General features: G+C 43.3%; 2 protein-coding genes across 2 annotated transcripts in view; one reads left to right on the top strand and one right to left on the bottom strand.

Moving 5' to 3' along the window:
- Positions 1–202: 202 nt before the first annotated feature.
- Positions 203–5731, top strand: yars1 (tyrosyl-tRNA synthetase 1). Its single transcript, XM_079259331.1, has 14 exons — positions 203–307; positions 781–854; positions 939–1085; positions 1189–1364; positions 1480–1609; positions 1750–1830; positions 3421–3513; positions 3590–3725; positions 3837–3922; positions 4025–4160; positions 4242–4351; positions 4452–4645; positions 4742–4883; positions 4991–5731. Exons 2-14 carry the CDS (start codon positions 798–800, stop codon positions 5099–5101), a joined length of 1599 nt encoding a protein of 532 aa, XP_079115457.1. The 5' UTR covers positions 203–307; positions 781–797; the 3' UTR covers positions 5102–5731.
- A 1034-nt stretch (positions 5732–6765) lies between these two features.
- nhsl3 (NHS like 3) overlaps positions 6766–19305 on the bottom strand; it is a gene marked incomplete at its 5' end in the record, with an annotated part of 48128 nt that continues 35588 nt past the window's right edge. The window contains 8 exons of the mRNA XM_079258439.1: positions 6766–6944; positions 7605–10872; positions 11000–11185; positions 11561–11727; positions 11811–11918; positions 12912–13044; positions 13157–13200; positions 13297–13455. Coding sequence (XP_079114565.1) covers positions 6904–6944; positions 7605–10872; positions 11000–11185; positions 11561–11727; positions 11811–11918; positions 12912–13044; positions 13157–13200; positions 13297–13455 — 4106 coding nt within the window. The 3' untranslated portion in view covers positions 6766–6903. The remainder of the gene's footprint in view (positions 6945–7604; positions 10873–10999; positions 11186–11560; positions 11728–11810; positions 11919–12911; positions 13045–13156; positions 13201–13296; positions 13456–19305) is intronic.

The raw sequence follows: 19305 nt of genomic DNA, 5'->3' as shown, positions 1-19305 counted from the left end.
GTATTAGCGGAGTATCATGTCTTAAAGTTGTCTCGCAAATAAAAAATATAGTCAGGCAGGTCATAATTATTTCACATTTGGTATAAGATTTTTAAAAAGTGGTTTAAAGCAAACGCTTTAAGCGCTTGACAAGAAAAAGCATGAAATGCAGGTTGGCTTTAGGCATGAACGCTGTGATCTACACTCGATTGCTCTCGCCTGGAGTTAATGGGTCACAGAGCCGAGGCTACGCTGATGCAACCTTCTGACAGCTCCACTCAACCAGGTTTTCTTCACTGTTTCTCGCTGTAAGAAGACAGGTTCTGATGTAAGTAATTGGCTTTTACGGTATTACGTCAAATCAGAATGATATTGCTGTAAATATAAGTGAACAATTAAATCTTTAGCTAGTGAAGCTAACGTAGCTTTAGCTGCACATGGTTTCGTTGCTAATTAGCTATGGACAACTAGCAGGTCGATTCGTTCATTCACGATGTATCTGATTAGCTTTGCAGCTTGGAAGCTTGCCTTTTCTTAAAAAAATGTATTAAATTTATACATTTATTACTTAAGATAAATATAAATCAATAACAATTTTCCCCCTTTGCCTAATCAAAGATTAAAATCAATTAAGGGTAAGCTTTTCTAGTGTTCAGCCTGCAACACTGATGTATAAAACATTTACTCCGCATTAAAGTGTGGTTATGAATTAGTTATTAAGACATTAAGTAAAAAATGTTTCCTATTGATGATTTAAATGAAAAGATGTTTAAATGAACACGTAACTTGCTGTGTTTTCAGTCAGAGGGCCCTAGGTCATGGCAGATCAGTTGAGTCCAGATGAGAAGTTCAACCTCATCACCAGGAACCTCCAGGTTGGACATGATGTCATGCATTCACGGTCACTGAAGGATTAAGGTGGCTCAGCATCATGAGACAAGTGGTTATGTGTTTTACAGGAGGTCCTTGGAGAAGAGAAGCTGAAGCAGGTTCTTCAGGAGAGGGAACTGAGGGTGTACTGGGGCACTGCGACCACTGGCAAACCCCATGTCGCCTACTTTGTCCCCATGTCCAAGATAGCAGACTTCCTCAGGGCTGGCTGTGAGGTGGATACAATTGTATTAGTTGTATTAATGCATCCTACTTGACAATACCCTTAATCAATCATTGCTTATATGGTTATATGTGTTTCTTCCTAATTTTTTTCAGGTCACAATTCTGTTTGCAGACTTGCATGCCTACCTAGACAACATGAAAGCTCCCTGGGAGCTGCTGGAGCTCAGGGTAAAATACTACGAACAGGTCATTAAGGCCATGCTGGAGAGCATTGGTGTGCCTCTGGAGAAACTACGGTTTGTTAAAGGAACCGACTTCCAGCTCAGCAGGTCAGTTGTGCTCAAAGAAACTACAGAAACTTTGAACTTCACATTTTCCACAAAATAAGTGTGTAAAATGTGTTCATGCTTAGACATGAAGCTTTACACTTTCCATGTTTGTTAGAGAGTACACCCTGGATGTGTACCGTCTGTCCTCCATGGTGACAGAGCATGATGCTAAGAAGGCTGGAGCTGAGGTAGTCAAGCAGGTGGAGCATCCTCTGCTGAGTGGTCTGCTTTACCCTGGACTACAGGTACGAAAATCCCTGCAGGAATAAATACATGTGTAAGCACTCTAATAAAGTGTTTCCAATTTGTCCTCACTTATAATTCCTTAAAAACATGTAAATTGCTTGCTTTAGAATGAATTGCACTGCATGACATTGGTTTCCAGGCCCTGGATGAGGAGTACCTGAAGGTGGATGCACAGTTTGGAGGAGTAGATCAGAGGAAGATTTTCACTCTGGCAGAGAAGGTATCATTTTTTAATTTTTCCGTAAGCTTCCCGAATGATGCGCCTCAGCTTCGTGAGTTGTCTGTACATGAGTACCCAACAGCAACACAACAGGGACAGCTTGGCCTGTCATGGCCACAAATTTTGCCATGCCATTTATTGTAACAGAAATGATTGTGATAATATTGCGCTGAGCTATTGTTGTTGTCATTTTGAGACCATTTTTAACTAAAATAACAATAATGCCATAACAATACAAGTACACCCTTTTAAAGATGGACATACTTTAAAGAACATTTAGCTTGGTGTGCAGACTAGTTTATCCTCATCTAGTCCCCAGTCTGCTAAAAGAGCCTGTTTGTTAAGGTCTTCTTTTCCCAGCTGGGAAAACTGCAGTTGATGACTGTGTTTTAAGTGCAGATGGAAGCTTGTTGCATTGCAGTGTTTAATTAATATTGTCTTAAAACAAATGTGAGAAAAGAGAGACAAATGAAAATTACTGCGTCTGGCAGACTTATTGCGTGCATTTTTTCTTATCGTGTGATTATTTGACTTATTGCTTTTTGCGACAGGCCGAGGGACAGTTACTCTGTGTTTTAGCTGTGACACAGCCAATCCCAGACCATTCACATTTTCAGCTCCTAGACTGTACGGAGAAAACTTTAAAGTTCTCATGACTGCTGGAGCTTCCGTAAATGCCTGTGTGGTTTGGAGTTTAGTTTTAAGTTTTGTCCTTGTTATGATGATTTTACTGATTAATTTCATAATACTTGAGCTCTTTAAAAAAAAAAAAAAGCCAACATGTGAAACTTCCTGTGAAACAGGAGGGTATGTTCAAGGTAACACTGCAGAAATCCTGAAGTATTTATCTAATAGACTGTAAGACCTTCATTCAAGTTCAGCTTTCAGGGTTTAGGCAGTGGATTGGGAGGTAGAGCAGGTCATCCAATGACTGGAAAGTAAATCGAAGACACTTGATCCTCCTTGCCTCCAATGTTTTTAGTGTATGAATGTGAATGAATGCCTTGAATTGGCTGCTGTGTTTTCATCGGTGTACCCCAGGGCAGCTGTGGACCTTTGTGTAGCATGTTTCTTACCATCTCCATGAATGAATGAGAAGTGTATCGATAATGGAGTCAGTGTAATGCGCTTTGGGTGCCTTGAAAAGCTTATTTGAAACATAAAAAAACTGCAACTAATTGACCAGAACTAATGGTTAAAATATCATTTATTACTTTGAAATACACATCTAATTACATTGTTGTTTGTTAATTTCAAACAGTAATTTGATTATAACTCAAACATGAATATAAAACGACAAAGTAAACAAAATTAAAAGGTCACACGTGACACAAAAAAGAAAAAAATACAAGGGAGCAATCTATATGTTCAAAAAGGAGTAGGAAGAAGTGTAAAACTTATTAAATCCTACCCTCTTTTTCTTTTGTTTTTAACTGATTGGTTTTATTTGTCTGCAAATGCAATAAAATTTTGGTTATTGCAGAATGAATTGTTCTGATAATAGTAAATATTTCAGCATGTTTACATCACATTCTGATTATTTAACAATAAATAAAATAAAACTGGTTTAAAATTTTTTTTTCCTTGAAGTATCTTCCCTCTCTCGGCTATGCAAAACGGGCTCACCTGATGAACCCGATGGTTCCAGGACTGACGGGGGCTAAAATGAGCTCTTCAGAAGAAGTAAGGCCTCAGATTGAACGTGAAGATCTGTTTGGAAAGTTTTCCAACATTAACAAGCATCCATATGTGTCTGCAGGAGTCGAAGATTGATCTCCTGGACTCCAAAGAGGACGTGAAGAAGAAGCTGAAGAAGGCTTTCTGTGAGCCAGGCAACATCCAGAACAACGGAGTTCTCTCTTTTGTCAAATATGTCCTCTTCCCTCTACGAGGAGGTAAAACAAACAAACAAAAACGGCTAATCTGATCCTGTTGCTTTGGCATCAAGCTTCTCTACGTGTGGAAATAATATGACATTATAAAAAATTGGTTTTATTTTGTTTTAGAGTTCTGCATTAAAAGGGATCCCAAGTGGGGTGGAGACAAAGTTTATACTGTGTTTGAAGAAGTGGAAAAGGACTTTTCTGAGGAGGTGAGCAACAGCCTGATTGCTTTACCAGATTAAAAGCTTTTAATGTTAAGATTTCTTGTCATGGTTTGTTCTAAGCATTGGTTCTGCTTCACTTCCTTTTAGATGATCCACCCTGGAGACCTGAAGGCTTCAGTGGAAGTTGCACTAAATCAGCTACTCAATCCGATCAGAAAGAAGTTTGAGACTCCTGAGCTTCGCAAACTCACAAATACTGCATATCCCGACCCCTCAAAAACAAGTCTGTGTTAAAACCGTACGAGCTGTTGGATATTTAGTGAGTAATTCTAAGTTAAACACTGTTTTCCATGTTTGGAATCAGAAACGGGAGGAAAAGGTGCAAAGTCAGGGGGAGGTGGTGGAGGAGAGGATGATGAGCTGGCTCCTTCCAGGCTGGACATCAGGGTTGGGAAGATCATCAGTGTGGAGAAGGTAAGTGATGAAGATCTGATTGGTTTTATAATAGAAACATTATAAAAAGCAATTTGCAGCCATAACTTTGCTGTTACCGTCTTCTCTGTGGAACCCGCAGCATCCGGATGCTGATTCTCTGTACTTGGAGAAGATTGATGTGGGGGAGCCAGAACCGAGGACGGTTGTCAGCGGGCTGGTGGCTTACATTTCACAGGAGGAGCTACAAGACAGAACAGTGCTGGTCTTGTGCAACCTGAAACCACAGAAGATGCGAGGGATCGAGTCTCAAGCCATGCTTCTCTGTGCCTCGATGTGAGTGTCTGGCTTTTATTTTTCCACAAAAACAAACATGGCCTGCCCCCTTCGGATTCCTGTGGAACTCCTTTTATCCTTCTGATTGGTTTCCAGAGAAGGGGAGCCCAGGAGGGTGGAGCCTTTGGACCCTCCAGAGGGATCGTCTCCAGGAGAACACGTCTTTGTGGAAGGATACGAGACGGGCAAACCCGATGATCGATTGAACCCAAAGAAGAAAGTGTGGGAGAAACTACAGGTACGTTCCAACCAAGGTTTCTATTAAAAACTACAAAACTTGAAAAGAAAGAGCAAAGTTTTAAATCACGGAAGATGAAACCACGTGTATTTCATATTTTATTTTAGGTGGACCTGAAGATCTCAGATGAGTGTGTAGCTCAGTGGAAAGACAAAAGCCTGATGACCAAACTGGGACAGATCACATGTAAGACGCTGAAAGGAGGCAACATCAGTTAAACACACACACACACACACACACACACACACACACACACACACACACACACAGGTTTCATACATCACTGCAGCTGCTTCTGTCGACCCTGCAACTGTCATCCACAAGTCGCCATGGCAGCAACATCTAACTTCATCCGGGTGTCTCCAGGAGGATGTTGGGACATTGATGCCAAAAGTCTTAAAATGTTTCAGACTGGACGAAAGCAACTTTTGTTTTCTGTTTCTGTTTAACAGCAAGAAAAGTATGAAATTCATGAATATAAGATTCATTTACAACATCAACTGTGTAACTAATCAATCTGTGATTCATCGCATGGAGTTGTACGGTGACGGTGATGCACTTAAAGCCACATTTAAAACAATCTAATGATAGTTGACTGTGATTGGTGAGAGGGTTACTCATTCCTGGAAGTAGCTCAAAGAATATCTCAGGTTTCTGAAAAGGGACTTTATGTTTCAATACTTTTCCAGGCAGATAATTCAGCGTGTTTTATTGACATCATGATGAATATCAGAGCAGTGGTACATCAGCCAAACCTGTCTAAGAAGAATACTTTGCCTTGCTTTGGACATTAGATGTATGTAAAAAGAAAAATCACTACACTTTGTGATATAAGACGGTTGTATTATGGGGTAAAAATCAGAAAATATGTTGTAATTAAATGATTCATCATCTCCATATTAAAATAAAAAATAAAACTTGACAAGAAATTACAATGCTTTTGTGATATTGAAAACAGGAAACACATTCAATACACTTAAATTTTATTTATAGAAGTATTAACTGTACATAATTCTTTATAATCACCAAAAAGTAGATTTCTGACTCATTACAAAGCGTATAGAACTCATTCCACTTTGACTCTGCTGGGGGGGAAAATCTACAACCAGCTGGGTTTTCTGACATTCAGCGCTTCAGATGCAGAATATCATCGACCCCACACCACGTCTGCTCCAGTGTATCAGTGATCCAGGACTAGTTGTCACATTGGCAGCCCTAAAAAAGTGGTTTTATCTGAAACAGAGCCTTACATTTTCTCATACTTGGTAGGAAAAGGTGACTGACAGTGCTACTAGTGGAAACAACCACATATAAATAAATGGGATACTTGCGTTCTCTAAAGCTTTCTCAGTGTGAGTCAAGAATCCAGCTGATATTTCTATAGCTCAAAATTATTTTTCTTTTTCTGTCAAGCAATTAAAAATGTATCTGCTGCTTATTTTAGGGGAAAAAAAAAAGTGCTGAATTATCTGCCGAAGCAGGTTGTTGCAGCATCACTTTTACCAAATACTTTTACACACAGTGAAAGGCAGGACTGACACTAAACTTGGCAATGTCTTCATACAGATGTGTAAGCAAGAAATGGGTAGGAAGTGATGACATGGCCTCGTGAATCCCCATGAAAATGATCATGTGTTATATTACAGTATTTGGGGGGGGGGGGGGGATAACGTACAATTCTGAGGAAAAAAGGTTCATGAGTTTCAGCTTGCGCTACCTAATTCCACCTCTGGGAGGCGATGTTGCACAAGAAAAAAATACTGTAAGCAGCTGATGTACTTCACTTCATCCTAGGGGGGGGGGGGGGGGGTTAACAGGAAATAAACTATAGCTTAGAAAAATACTCCATAAAGCTCTCTTTAGACATAAGGAGGAACACATTTTCCTTTCTTTTTTTTGCATAAATATGTAGGAAGGCCATTATAGGCTAAGGCTTTTGTAGAAATGAGACAAATGTTTCTGAGTCGTCCTTTTTACTTGCTTGCAGTTTTGTTCTTCTTGCAAGTGTCTGATCTCTCCTTCAAAACAGTGTTTCAATTGTGTCCGCTGTGATTCTCGTAGCTGGAGGTAGAAGAAGAGGGAAAGTTAGACGCCGCTGCAGCAGCTGCAGGAACACGTAGTGGATACTCCGGTGTCACACCGGTGACAAATTTAATACCCTTTTAGGGGTCGTGGGAGTACAAACAAGTCATCTCCCACAAAAACATTATAGATTAATATTATTTTCTACTTTTTTTTAAAATTGACATTGTGCAATACTTCCATCCTGACTATAACCTCCAAATATGTAATCTCACAAATTAAACTTAACTCAGTAATTTAACACAGTTTCATCACATTAAGTCACTATTTTTTATGAAAAAAACAAACAAACAAGAAAACAAAACACAAGATCAGTTGTTTTCCATATAATAGATGTAAACGGGGGTTTAGGAAGATCTCATTTAAAGATCAGTCAATGTTTTATTCATTTTTACTACACTTAATAGTTAGAAATGTATATTTTTCCAGCAGCATTAAACTGCCTCGTTCAAAATCTAGGAGATGCAACAAACATTGTGCTTTGTCATAAGAAGGAAGTGGTTTGTAAGGTTATGTTTTATGCAAACCCTGAATCAGCCATGGAGATTTTACAAACTCAGCAGCAGCAGCAAGTTGCAAAACTGATGACTGAAGTTGACTTTTATGCAGATAATGAAAGATCACAGTTGTTGCACTTACTTGTCTCAGGCAGCGCCACTCTGCTCGCATGTTGTGCTCCGTTTCCTTCCAAGCCAAGCATTATCTTTGCTGAGTAGCTTTGAGAATTACGCGAGGGGCTCGCGCTGCCAGCGGCTGGCTTCTTCGCTACTGGCGGAGGGACTTTGTCAAACTTCATCCCGCCGTTTGAGCAAGCGGCACGGGCAGCGTTTGCCTGGTCAGAAACCTGCATCAGCTCGGCTGCCAAGCTTTGCTTCAAGGCTGCCTGGGCATCTGGGGAGGAGGCGGTGTCTATGACAACCTTCTTTGTGCTCCGAGAGAAGATAAAACTGGCTGTAGAGGCTGGGGACTTGTGGACGTCACATTCTTCGAGCGACTTCAGAGACTGAGGTTGACTGTATGTTGGCGATCTAACGCCTATTCTTGGCGGAAGGCCTTCTCTTGAGGACATGGCTGCAGTTTTCACCCGTATGGCCTCCTGTAGGCGCATCGACGGAGAGCTCATTGTCACAGAGGGTGTTTTTACAACCTGAGAGGAAGATTTCAGTGACAAAGACTTGCGGATGGGCTTCTGAGGAACGCTTTGGGATTCTTGGGTTGAGATGGGATAGGTCTCCTGAACTGGAGCTCCCTCGGTTGAGGATTTGTCCTCAGATGGAGTTTTCATTTGATCTTCAGTCATGCTAACGGACCTGAGGCGAACCATCTGAAGCAGCGAAGGGGTAACAAGGGGTATGTTAGCGTCCTCTTTAGGAATCGGTGTGCTTTTGTGGCGGTGGAGGAGCTCCTTGCTTCTGGCATCTCTGTACACTCCACTGGGTTGCCTTCTGAAATTAACCCCATGAGTTAAATTATCAGTTGGTGGAGGGGGTGCTACTGATGCAGTTGGAGCTGGGGGAGCACAGGGACACTGATCCTCAACTTTCAGTGAGTTTCGCTTTGGAAAACTGCTGGTTGGAGTCACAGCTGGGACTGAAACAGGACTCTCTATCTGCATAACTGGAGACACGGGAGAAGATTCCACCAGAAGAGGAGAGAGTCTTTCTGGAAAGGATGAAATCTTCTGCACAAGTTGGCAGGAAGCCTCATCAGACGCATCAGCTTTCGAATCCAGAACGTCAACCACCAATCTGGTGTCAGGCGCAGCTTGTTGCCGAAAGGCTGCGGCTAAATCTGGATTTTGTTCAGTCTGGCCCTCAGACTGCTTCAGATCTGTGGCACAACCGTCCATCTCATCTGTCACACTGTCTGCTATGAAAAGTGGAGGAGGTGGAGGAAAATCCACCTCATCACTTCCATCAAAGACAGTCTCCCCTATCAAAGGAGGTGGAGGAGGTGGCCAGCAAGGGTCCACAACTTGAAACTCCTCTTGCACCCTTTGGAGTTCATGCGGTGGAGTGCGTACTGCGGAGGAAGGTGTTTTCCTCAACAGAGGAGGGGTAGGGTGGTAAGCTGGTGGAGGCGTAGGAGGTGGAGAGATCTTACTAATCTTTGGGACGTCTATAGAAAGTCTGTGTATGGATGGGACTTCTTCTCTTTCCACCTCATTCTCAATTGTATCAACTATAATGATTGGAGCGCTCTGTGATGATGGAGCGTCCTCGGCAGGTGAAAGAACCTCTGCTTGGACGCTGATGCTTGTTTCACTTTGTTTGATCTCTGTTGGCTGTTCTCTTCTGTAAAGCGCCGTTGGAGGTTTCTTCATGACCGGCGGCGGGTCTTTCTTTGGAGTCGTCTCTTGACTCTCCTCAAATCTACCACTCTGCTCTCCCTGAGCATCTATGTTAGCCTTTTCTTTGGCCTTGGCTTCTTCCTTAACCTCCTCTTCTGGTTCGCCACCTTGAAGTGACAACGCTTTGGGCTTCGCTTTGTTTTCTGATATTTCTGAGAGAGACGCCTCTGTATCCATCTGGTTTTCGGCTATAACTTGCTTCTCTGTTCTGGTTTCTGTCGGAGTATCTATCATATTCTGAGCCTGTGCTGGTTTCTGGGTGACTTTGCTAACATCAGGACATGCTCCACACAGGAGTTCAACAGTCCGCCTGTTGTGAGCCCATGTCTCTGGAGGTGGAGGACACGGAGCTTTGATTTTAGGAGGTGGTGGGATGTTCAACAACTCCCTGACTTCGGTGCTAACACTTGAAGGATTGCCGTTCAGCATGAGCTCTTTTGCAGCTGCCGAAGAACCCTGCTGTAACACAGTCTGGCTGCTGGTGGAAGTGTCTGGATTGGCGAGCTCAGATGTACCTGATGATAGGGAGGTGAGTGAGGAAGAAGGAGAGGCTGCTGAGGATGAGGCCCGAGATACCGATCTTTCTGGTTTGACTGGTTTCTTCTTGTCTTTGTCAGGGGAGGTTGGGGAGATCTCTTTCGGGGAAAGCGTTGGAGTACCACTCTGACTTGAGTAGCCACTGGAAGGGGACATTGTCCGTTCAAATTTACCCCCTTCAGGGGGAGTTTTCTGTGGGGAAGAAGTTGTGGATTCTGGTGGGGGCTCTGTGTCTCCCTCCGCTGGGTTAGAAGAGGTCGGTGTGGAGGAAGAGTCTGCAGAGCTGGAGTTTGATGAAGGCGTTGGGACTATATCAACCAGCGTTGTCCCATTCTCTGCTACAGTTGCTGTTGAGGTTTTCACTTCATCAGAGACAGAGTCACTGACATCTTGAATATCAACCACAACCCTGGAGTCACCTCTGATCTTATTCCCATGTAGAGAGTTTGTTCTTCGTGGAGGCGCTGGTGGCTGCTTGGTCTTCACAATGGAAAGATTTCTGGTGCAGTTGCGCTTGTTTTTTGCTTGTTCCCCAGCATCTGTCATTTCTGTTTCACTGCACTCGAACCTTGCTTCTGCAGCATTCTCCCCTTTACTGCTGATCACACTGACTGAGCTGCAGGGACTGGTAAGGCCTTGCTCTTCAGCCTGGCTATCCTGCACATTGTGACCATCTCTCTTGGATGATGCAGGTGAGGAGTTTGAAATAATTGTCTTTGAGGACTGAGACTCGCTCCAGTTTGAACCTGGGGCTGACGAGGGCATCGGCGAGGAATCATTTTTCCCCCGGGAGCTGTCGCCGTCTGATCTCCTGGACAACACGGGGCTGACTGATGAGTCCCCGGATGTCAGGCTGCTTTTGCTTACAGTGCGAACAGTGCTACCGTGATTAACGCTGCTGCCACGAGTCCGGCTGGCGCTGCGGTCGATCTCGATTACTTCAACCGAGGCTGGAAGGACAGCATTAGGGATAATTGTAGACAGGTAAGTGGCCTGAGGAGAGATTGACATCACCGGACCCTAGAAGGAAACAAAAACTGGTGATTAACATCTAAACGTAATGAATCCTCCAAACACAATGAAGGACTTTAGACTCAAGTTTCAGAAACTACTTTTAGGTCAGCTAATTGCCTGATAACATTCCTACCTGAGGCTCCTGCAGGAAGTTAAACATTGAGGGAGAGATTGAAAAGGAAGTGGTCATGCCAGGGACTGCAAGGGATTTGGGTCTTAAATTGGATGTGGGGCAGAGATGGGAGTTGATGGACTGCTCGTCATGGTATGCCGACTGCAGCTGAAGGTGCTTCTTCACCAGATCTTCGTCTCTGAATGTCTGCTCAGAAAAAGAGTAAATAAGGTTTTAATGCTGTGACCAGGGCTGGATTAAAAGTGCACATGCCTCTGGGCCCAGAGTTTTCCAGGGGCCCCCTTCCCCACCGCAATATTGTGAAAATTGTGAATGATACTCTCTGAAACGACATTTCTAACATCTCTCAGCCAGTGGTACCAGTAGCAATACACTAGACACTGTGGTGTATTGCTGGCTTTTATGTACATTTTTTGTTTATGGTGTTTTCCCTATGTGGCTCCACATGGGCCCCAGGTGGGCTTGGGCCCCTGGGCCTGTGCCCATAATTGGATAATGCAGCCTTGACTGTGACACAGAGTAAAATTATACTTTACGAATTGTTTCTGGAGAAACCTTTACCTCCAGTTCTGATAGATGCACCCTCGCTCCTTCCTTACTGGCAACTGGAGTCCCTCCATCGACAGTTGGGATAATAACAACACCCAGTTGGCTGTCACCGCTGTGCTCATCATGGTCACTTTGCCCAGCAGAGACAAGTGGCTGACATGTGGAACTTCGGTGCAGAGCTGTGGAGAATGTTTGTCACTGTCATTAAAGAACTATAATCAAAGAAAATCTCAGTCAGCAAGAGATAAAACTGCAGACATACCAAGCTCTTTCTGGACCTGATTAGGAATACCCATGATGGTGGTCCTCCTGCTTCTCTTCCTGCTCCTATCTAATCTTTTCACTGGATTCAGAGGCTTAAATGTAGAACCTGACAGACAGAGGTAAAATATGAAATGAATGAAATAAAATCAGAACTCCTCAGCTGAGCTCGAGCTAGCTGCTCTTATTAGCATGCTAACATCCTTATTGTAATGTTGGGTATCCTTATCCTGTCATGTCGGCATGTTAGCGTGGAAATAGTACAAAAACATTGTGAAAAAGTAGGACAGCATTTGTTTTGCATAACTTTTATTGAATGAAATAAAAATTTGATCAGATGATGGGAAAATGTGATCAGTTATGACATCTATTCCACTGAAATTCATTCTTCATAAACTATGTGAGAACCAAAGTTCTGCAAAAATGCCAGATTCAGGAACGTCTTAGCAGAAAAATCCATCAAATAATTGCTCTGATTGGTCTGACTTGATCAAAGCATTGCAGCGAGAAGCCAAGCAGCTAACTTCTTGAGCCACATTGCTAGCAAGGCTGTATATGGGATCTGGCACAGGAGAACAAGCCGGTGAAATAATGAGAGCATACTGCTCCTAAACATATGGAAGTATATTGTGTGACTGGCTTTCTTGAGCATTTTTAAAATGATGCTTGAAATATGATCAGAATACCAAACACAAACACACACACACACACACACACACTGGAGGACTGATGTACTTTGCCTCCCAGCTGTGATATGCAGAGGGAGTTGAGGAGCTGTCTTTAGCTCTTTTGAACTTTTGAGTAACCCTCCCCTTATATATATAAAATCCTCCTTTTTGCATGAGTGTGAGTGTGTGTCAACTTCCTTTTGATTTCACATCATAACTGCAGAAGCACCGAGCAGCTGGGAATGAGACATGCATGCTAAGTAAGTATCCGACATAAAGAGTCGCCATGAAGAAGTAACCTTAGGAACTCAACTCACTTTATTTTTAACTTAATTTTTCTTTAAAATAAAAAATATGTGGATGCTTCCTTTCCAAACACTGCTACACACACACACACACACACACACACACAGACAGACAAGGCTAACTTTTACCTTGGCGGGTAAGCACAGGCCGGTCACCGACCACGACTGTAGTATCAGTATTCCTGATGGTGGGCCCTGGCTCCAGAGGGCTGCCTCTGTCCTTGGAGCTGATATCCTGATCCGGATGCAGAGTGTCTGTGGACTGCAGGGGATATACACACACACACACATATATATATATATATAGCAAAGCTGACTTATGTTCACATAGCAAGGAAGAACTAGAGGGAAAAAAGATCCATAAAGAAACTTACAGCAATAGTTTCATCATCAGGAAGGATCACTCCATTCTTGTGCTCTGTGTGAACGAAACCAACCACATGTATAAAGACCATAAAAATATTTCAACATGCGCTAATCTGTGTGCAGCAGTGCCTTTCTGGATATTCCTCACCTTCCTGCTGCTGTATCTTGAGTCCTTCCTGCGCCTCAGTGTGCAGGTCTTCCAGGTACCGAGGCCTGCTTCCCTCAATGAAAACATTCTCCTGGTAGTGCTGTGAGGCCGTGTAGTGGACCGACAACCTCTTCTGGTCTTCATTCCCCTTTGGGCCAGCTGTTAAGATGAAGGAAACAAATGTATGTTTGATTTAACTTAAGCTTATTACACTCCGACTTCTGCACTCTTCAGAAAAACCTTCAGTCAACAGGTGTCGGTTGAGGCAGAACATTTATTGGCTTTACAGTGAATCCAGCGCATTTCCACCTGTTGTGAGTGTGCCTGCTTATCTGTGCACCTTTAACGCCACACGTTCCTCAAATCTCCTCAGCCAAGTTTGGTGGACAGATGTCCCCGGCCTGTCAAAGCTTTTAATGGCCAGCTACGACCTGGCTAATCTCCTGCAGGATCCTGCTCTCACGCTTTGCAGGCGGGGCCAGATAATCTGGACGGTCCCGCCTGGAAAGATGCCGTTTGACCTACTGCTGTGGGAGCAGGACTTTAGCTCTGCTCCACGACAAGCAAACAGACTGAAGACTAAAAAACTTAAAGTGCAAAACAAAATGTTTCTCGTGAGATTTACGTTCTTTTGCATCATCCCTAACAAATACAGATAAACAATGTAGACCAGTTGCCATGTTTAGTTGCAAAGCTAAAATACTTGAGATTTAAATGATGAATATACCATTCCAGGCTGCAGCCATAACTGTAGATTGAGTAAACACTTATGTCTGACCAGTTAAATGTAATTTATCCTTGAAGCCATACTGTACTTCAGTGGCAGAGGATTCAGTAATAACTATCCTGTCATATATGCAACAGTCCAGTAAAATATTTGGTCCACGTCATGTCATTATATCCATAAAAAAAAAAAAACATTTCAGGTGAAAATTGCAGGATTTTAAGAGGGCTAAAGAAGCACCATGAGCATTTTATGACCTTAAAAAAAAGTGTTTCAGGCTCATTTTGATGTCGCATTGACATTTGTTATGTTCTGTTCTGGCCAGCAGCATCCCAAGCCTGCGAAACTGCACTTTGCAATTTGTGTTCCAGCCTTGAGCACAATGTTGCTGTTGAGTTTCGCTTTGTGTGCTTTGTCACATGTGAGCTACTGGATATCAACACACTGGCTGTGTGGAACGAGCAATGTGGCTTATTCATTAAAGAAACGGAGACATTAAAACAGAAAAAGAGAATGGGCAGGAGATATGAAGCGTCATCAAACATTGGACTGATTTTTGTTTACAGGAGAGAGCTCAGAGTACATGTAGGATGCAGGACGGATGCCAACTTAACCGTCAGGATGTGTCTCACTCAAAAAATCTACCAGTTCATTAGTGCTTGTTAGGATTGACTAAAAAAAATACACCTGAAAAGGTGACAAATTATCTAGTTCCACTTCCTTAATCTCCAATTTACATAATATTTTGGGATCCTGGAAGTGAACACTTTTGAAAAAAAGATATGATTTTTTTAATGAATGTTAATAAAACTATGTTATTTGAGGTTTACCTAATTCCTAAAGTCTTGAAAAGGCTGTAACCTTATTATCTTAGTTTTGAATCCCTGTACAATCTTTTATATATCTGTGCATGTATATGTGTGTGTGTATATATGTATATATATATATATATATATATATATATATGTGTGTGTGTGTGTGTATACATGCATATACGTACGTGTAAACAAGGGTTTTGTGTTGAGAACATGTGTGGGAAATCTAGCATGTCAAGTGGCTAAAAGCTCAGCTGAACGAGGCTTAGCGTGAGGTGTCCACTTTCCCACCTTTGTCACTTTCAACACTGCCTCTCAGTCTCACCTGGTTAGGTAACACTCAGCTTGTGTATGTGTGCATGCAGGTGTGTAAGATAACTATCCCTCTGCAATCAAAAACAATGTCCTTCCCTGTGTGTATCTCTGGGATTGAACTCAGAGAAATCTGCAATTATTTCACACGATCCGAGAGAAAGAGAGAAGTTTATGAGGATCTCCTGTCTACTGTGAGCATTTCATCACATATCCGACTCGCATGTGAGAAACTGTAACCACTACTTGCCTGCTTATCTGTGCACCTGTTACAGTGGTTACAGTGGTACAGTGGTTACCACTGTAACCACTGATTGCATTAAATCAGAGAAGCAGCACCCCCCCCCACCCTTGTGAGATCCACCAGAGCCCCACCGGAGGTTTAGGGATTTTGGTTGATTAAGACGGTAACTTATAAAGCTACGAAAGCCCCTTATCTTGTTAAAGAAGACCCCCCAACTTGTCTTGTACAATAATACTTACAATACCAGTGTTCAACAGATGCCAGCTCAAAAAATGATCATGCTTTTACAACTTCAGCAAAACAAACTTTCATAAGGATGTAATTGCACACGAGACCTCCGTGTGAGTCAGCACTCACCCTTCTTCTTGAAGACAGACAGCAGAGAGCGGATGCTTTTCCTTAAGTAGACAACCATGCCTACACCAGCTCCATACCAGATAAAAAAAATAAATAAAAAAAATCCAAATGTCGTCGAAGTAAATCAGTCTAAGAACAAGTCAAACAAGCTTATTTCATTTCCAGAGATGCTCTGTAGCTCTGGGTGCTGCAGAAATTAAAGAAGAAAAACCAGCAGCAGACTGACTGTTATTTACCGGAGATGCTGTCTGAGTGACTTGAGAAGGACAAGTGCACAATAAGATCAGCTCCCAGCCAAAGCTGCCTGTCCCAGCTGCCTTATCCCTGAGTCTGATACCCTCCTCCCTCCCTCTAACCTGACGCTCTCTCCCTCTCTTTTGTCAAATGATGACACTCCCCCCTCTCCTCTTCTCTCTCTCCCCCCTCCTGCCAGCAAAACGGCTGTCAAAGTTTGGCTTTCAGGAGGCAACAACCCCCACTTTGCACAATATAGACAGACACGTGTGGGGCTGTTCATGCACACACCAGTGCCCCCACTCCCAGTTAAACTTCTTTGGATACATTTTAAAGCCTGGTAATATAAAAAAAAAAAAAGTATGTTGAAGTAAAGTGCAATTAAGAAAACCATATGTTTTCCTACAAATCCTACATCTTAGTCATTATCAGAGGTATGTTTTCAGGTTTTAAAGTTCCTCTTGTCATTGTCCTATCCCTAATGGAGGCCCTCAGCATTATGCTACTGTCTGACGCTGTGTCTCATTATCTAAGGGCCACGGGGGCTGCATCTGACAGCAGAGGTTGTGTCCTCACCCTGAAAGGCTTCGCCGTACTGTACGTTTTATTTGCTTATGCATCCCTGCATCCTTTTCTCTCCTTTGTTTCTATCAATCTTTACTTCTTTGCATCTTTCTCTTCATGTCTTCATTCCCTCCCGGCCTCATTGCAGACGGGTCCAGTTCGAGTTATAAATAGCTGACACCGCCTCAGTTCTTCAGATGTAATGGTGGCGTCTGGGGAGTTTCAGCAGGCTTGCTAATGTTTCCTGACAAACTGCAGAGAGGATGAAATACAACACGCGAGAGAAAGTACAGATTTTGTGTTTCTGGATTGTTTTTCCTGTGATAGAGCAACACTTTGATCCGTTTGTCCTCTGAATGGATGTTCAGTCTCAACCAACTGGCCCTGCAGGGGGCTACAGCTGGCTCACACCAGCTGAAGGGACACGCCAACATCCCGTCACCAACAAAGCACTCCTGGATCTGGAGCACAGAGGTGGTGATGTGAAGCCCCTCCAGAGGAGAAATCTTCACCCCCAAAGGTCAGACTCACTGACCTGAGGTGCTGGCTGTTGCTCAGCCTCAGGATGAGAGAAGGTGGGGAGTAAACTGAGGTGCTCAGGAGGGCAGCTTTTAAACCTTGGAGTCATGCCAGAGGATTAACTCTGCCACCAGCTTAACCTGCGCATCTCTTCACCTCACACCATACACTCCCTCCCCTCTTCAGCTCTCTGTCTAGCAGGAACTTTCACCTCAGTGTCTTTCATTTTATTGCCTTCCTTTTTTTTTTTTTTTTTTTTTTTAACACCATGTTTTTATCTAATACATATTCATTTCTGCAAATCCATTTAGCAATATGGACAAGCAGGGACTCATATGCATAAGAAAAGAGCTTTGTTTCACTTCCAAACACCCCTTTTGCTTCCAATATAAGTCCTTCCACACCCTCTCCCCTCTACGCAGACCTTTAATAAGTGCCAGTTTTGAGGGTCTCTGGCTCAAACAGAGTACCCCTCCTGTTGTTAACCAAGACCCCTCATATCAATATTCATTAGAGGGCCTAAAGAGACACCATCTGGTCATGGGGAAGAGGGCAGAGGGGAAAGAGGGGCTCCACATGCCTTTGATTCAGCACACACAACACACCATTCCCCTGCATGAGCTGAGCAACATGGTACTTTACAAAACAGGAAAGTAACATATGCTAAAAAGTTCTGTCTGAGCACAAACAACCAAAGACCTCCTTGCAAAAAATTTAAATTTAAGTCTTTTTTTTTTTTAAAGCTTTCTTTATAGAATATTGCACATAAAAACCATAAATTACTAGTTTCAGACAGGTGAGGTTGTTAAAAGGTCAAACAGTCTATAAAATGACAATAAGAGTTCAGGCAGTTCAATAAAATAGCATGTTAAAATGTCAAAGGCCAAGAAACCACATATTTCCCACACGTCACTGCCAGATTTAAGATAAAACGTCATTCACCTGTACTGACGTACATCCCATGTTGATTTCTTTGGACAAACATCTGTTGCTGGATCTGGACGCGCTGACGTTGCGGTAACGTATTGTGTCATTTCCTGTTTCCCTAGCGTGTGTCACTGCGGATTGCTACGAGCCGTTGGCTCCTTTAACTTCTTTCTAACTTCTATTTATTGTTAACCAACCACTCACTTTAGCGCACAATATCTTCCCAAACCACTGTTCTATATATTGCATTTATTTTTGGGATCTTTGGCTTTCTGTTTACTGACTTAAAGCTCAAGCACTCGGTTTTAGCATGGCTGCTAGCTCTCTTCCCACACCCCGGTGCCCCTGCCTTTTCTTGCTCGGTGTGTCTGATGTTTAGCTACTCCTCCGCCTCCTTTAGTGATAACGGTAGGTGTATTAAGTGTAGCAGCTTGGCAGCCTTGGAGGCGAGGCTCTGTGAGTTAGAAGCCCAGCTCCGCACTCAGTTAGGGAAGCAGTTAGTCAGCAAGCCCCCATTAGCCAGTGCGGAGCTACCAGCCAGGGCAGCCATCCCGAGCCGTCCCTCAGCAGTTCCCGCGCAGCCGGGAGCCGAGGCGGGCTGGACGACGGCCAGGCGGAAGCGTAGCCCCAAACCAAAACCCACTGGCCACCACCGACCTGTTCACGTTTCTAACAGATTTTCCCCGCTCGGCGACACACCCGCTGAGGCAGAAACCCTGATTATAGGTAGTTCCATAGTCAGAAACGTGGCTCTAGAGACACCGGGGACCATAGTCAAATGCATTCCTGGGGCCAGAGCGGGCGACGTCGAATCGTATTTGAAACTGCTGGCTAAGGCTAAACGTAAATACCGTAAGATTGTAATTCACGTCGGCGGTAACGACACCCGGTTACGCCAATCGGAGGTCACTAAAATTAATGTTGCTTCGGTGTGTAACTTTGCCAAGAGCATGTCGGACTCCGTAGTTTTCTCTGGTCCCTTGCCAAATTTAATCAGTGATGACATGTTTAGCCGCATGTCATCCTTCAACCGCTGGTTGTCTAGGTGGTGTCCCGATAACAACGTGGGTTTTATAGATAATTGGAGCGCTTTTTGGGGAAAGCCTGGTCTTATTAGGAGAGATGGCATCCATCCCACGTTGGATGGAGCCACTCTCTTATCTAGCAATATGGACTCTTTTATTAGTCAGCTAAATTGACAACTCAGGGTTGGGACCAGGAGGCAGAATTGTAGTCCTACACACTTTTCTGCAGCTTCCCGCCTGCCGCCGCCCACCCAAAACCCCATTCCGACCTTATACAACTTCCCAGCA

Source organism: Telmatherina bonti, assembly GCF_933228915.1.
Source record: "Telmatherina bonti genome assembly, chromosome: 19".
In the NCBI taxonomy this organism is placed as follows: domain Eukaryota; kingdom Metazoa; phylum Chordata; class Actinopteri; order Atheriniformes; family Telmatherinidae; genus Telmatherina; species Telmatherina bonti.
This window is presented reverse-complemented; position numbering and strand designations above follow the sequence as displayed.

Coding starts and splice junctions, on each gene's coding strand:
- yars1 (XM_079259331.1), top strand. CDS start 798: ATGGCAGATCAGTTGAGTCCAGATGAGAAGTTCAACCTCATCACCAGG. Junction 4,161..4,241: donor TCCCGACCCCTCAAAAACAA/GTCTGTGTTAAA, acceptor GTTTGGAATCAG/AAACGGGAGGAAAAGGTGCA. Junction 4,884..4,990: donor AAGTGTGGGAGAAACTACAG/GTACGTTCCAAC, acceptor ATTTTATTTTAG/GTGGACCTGAAGATCTCAGA.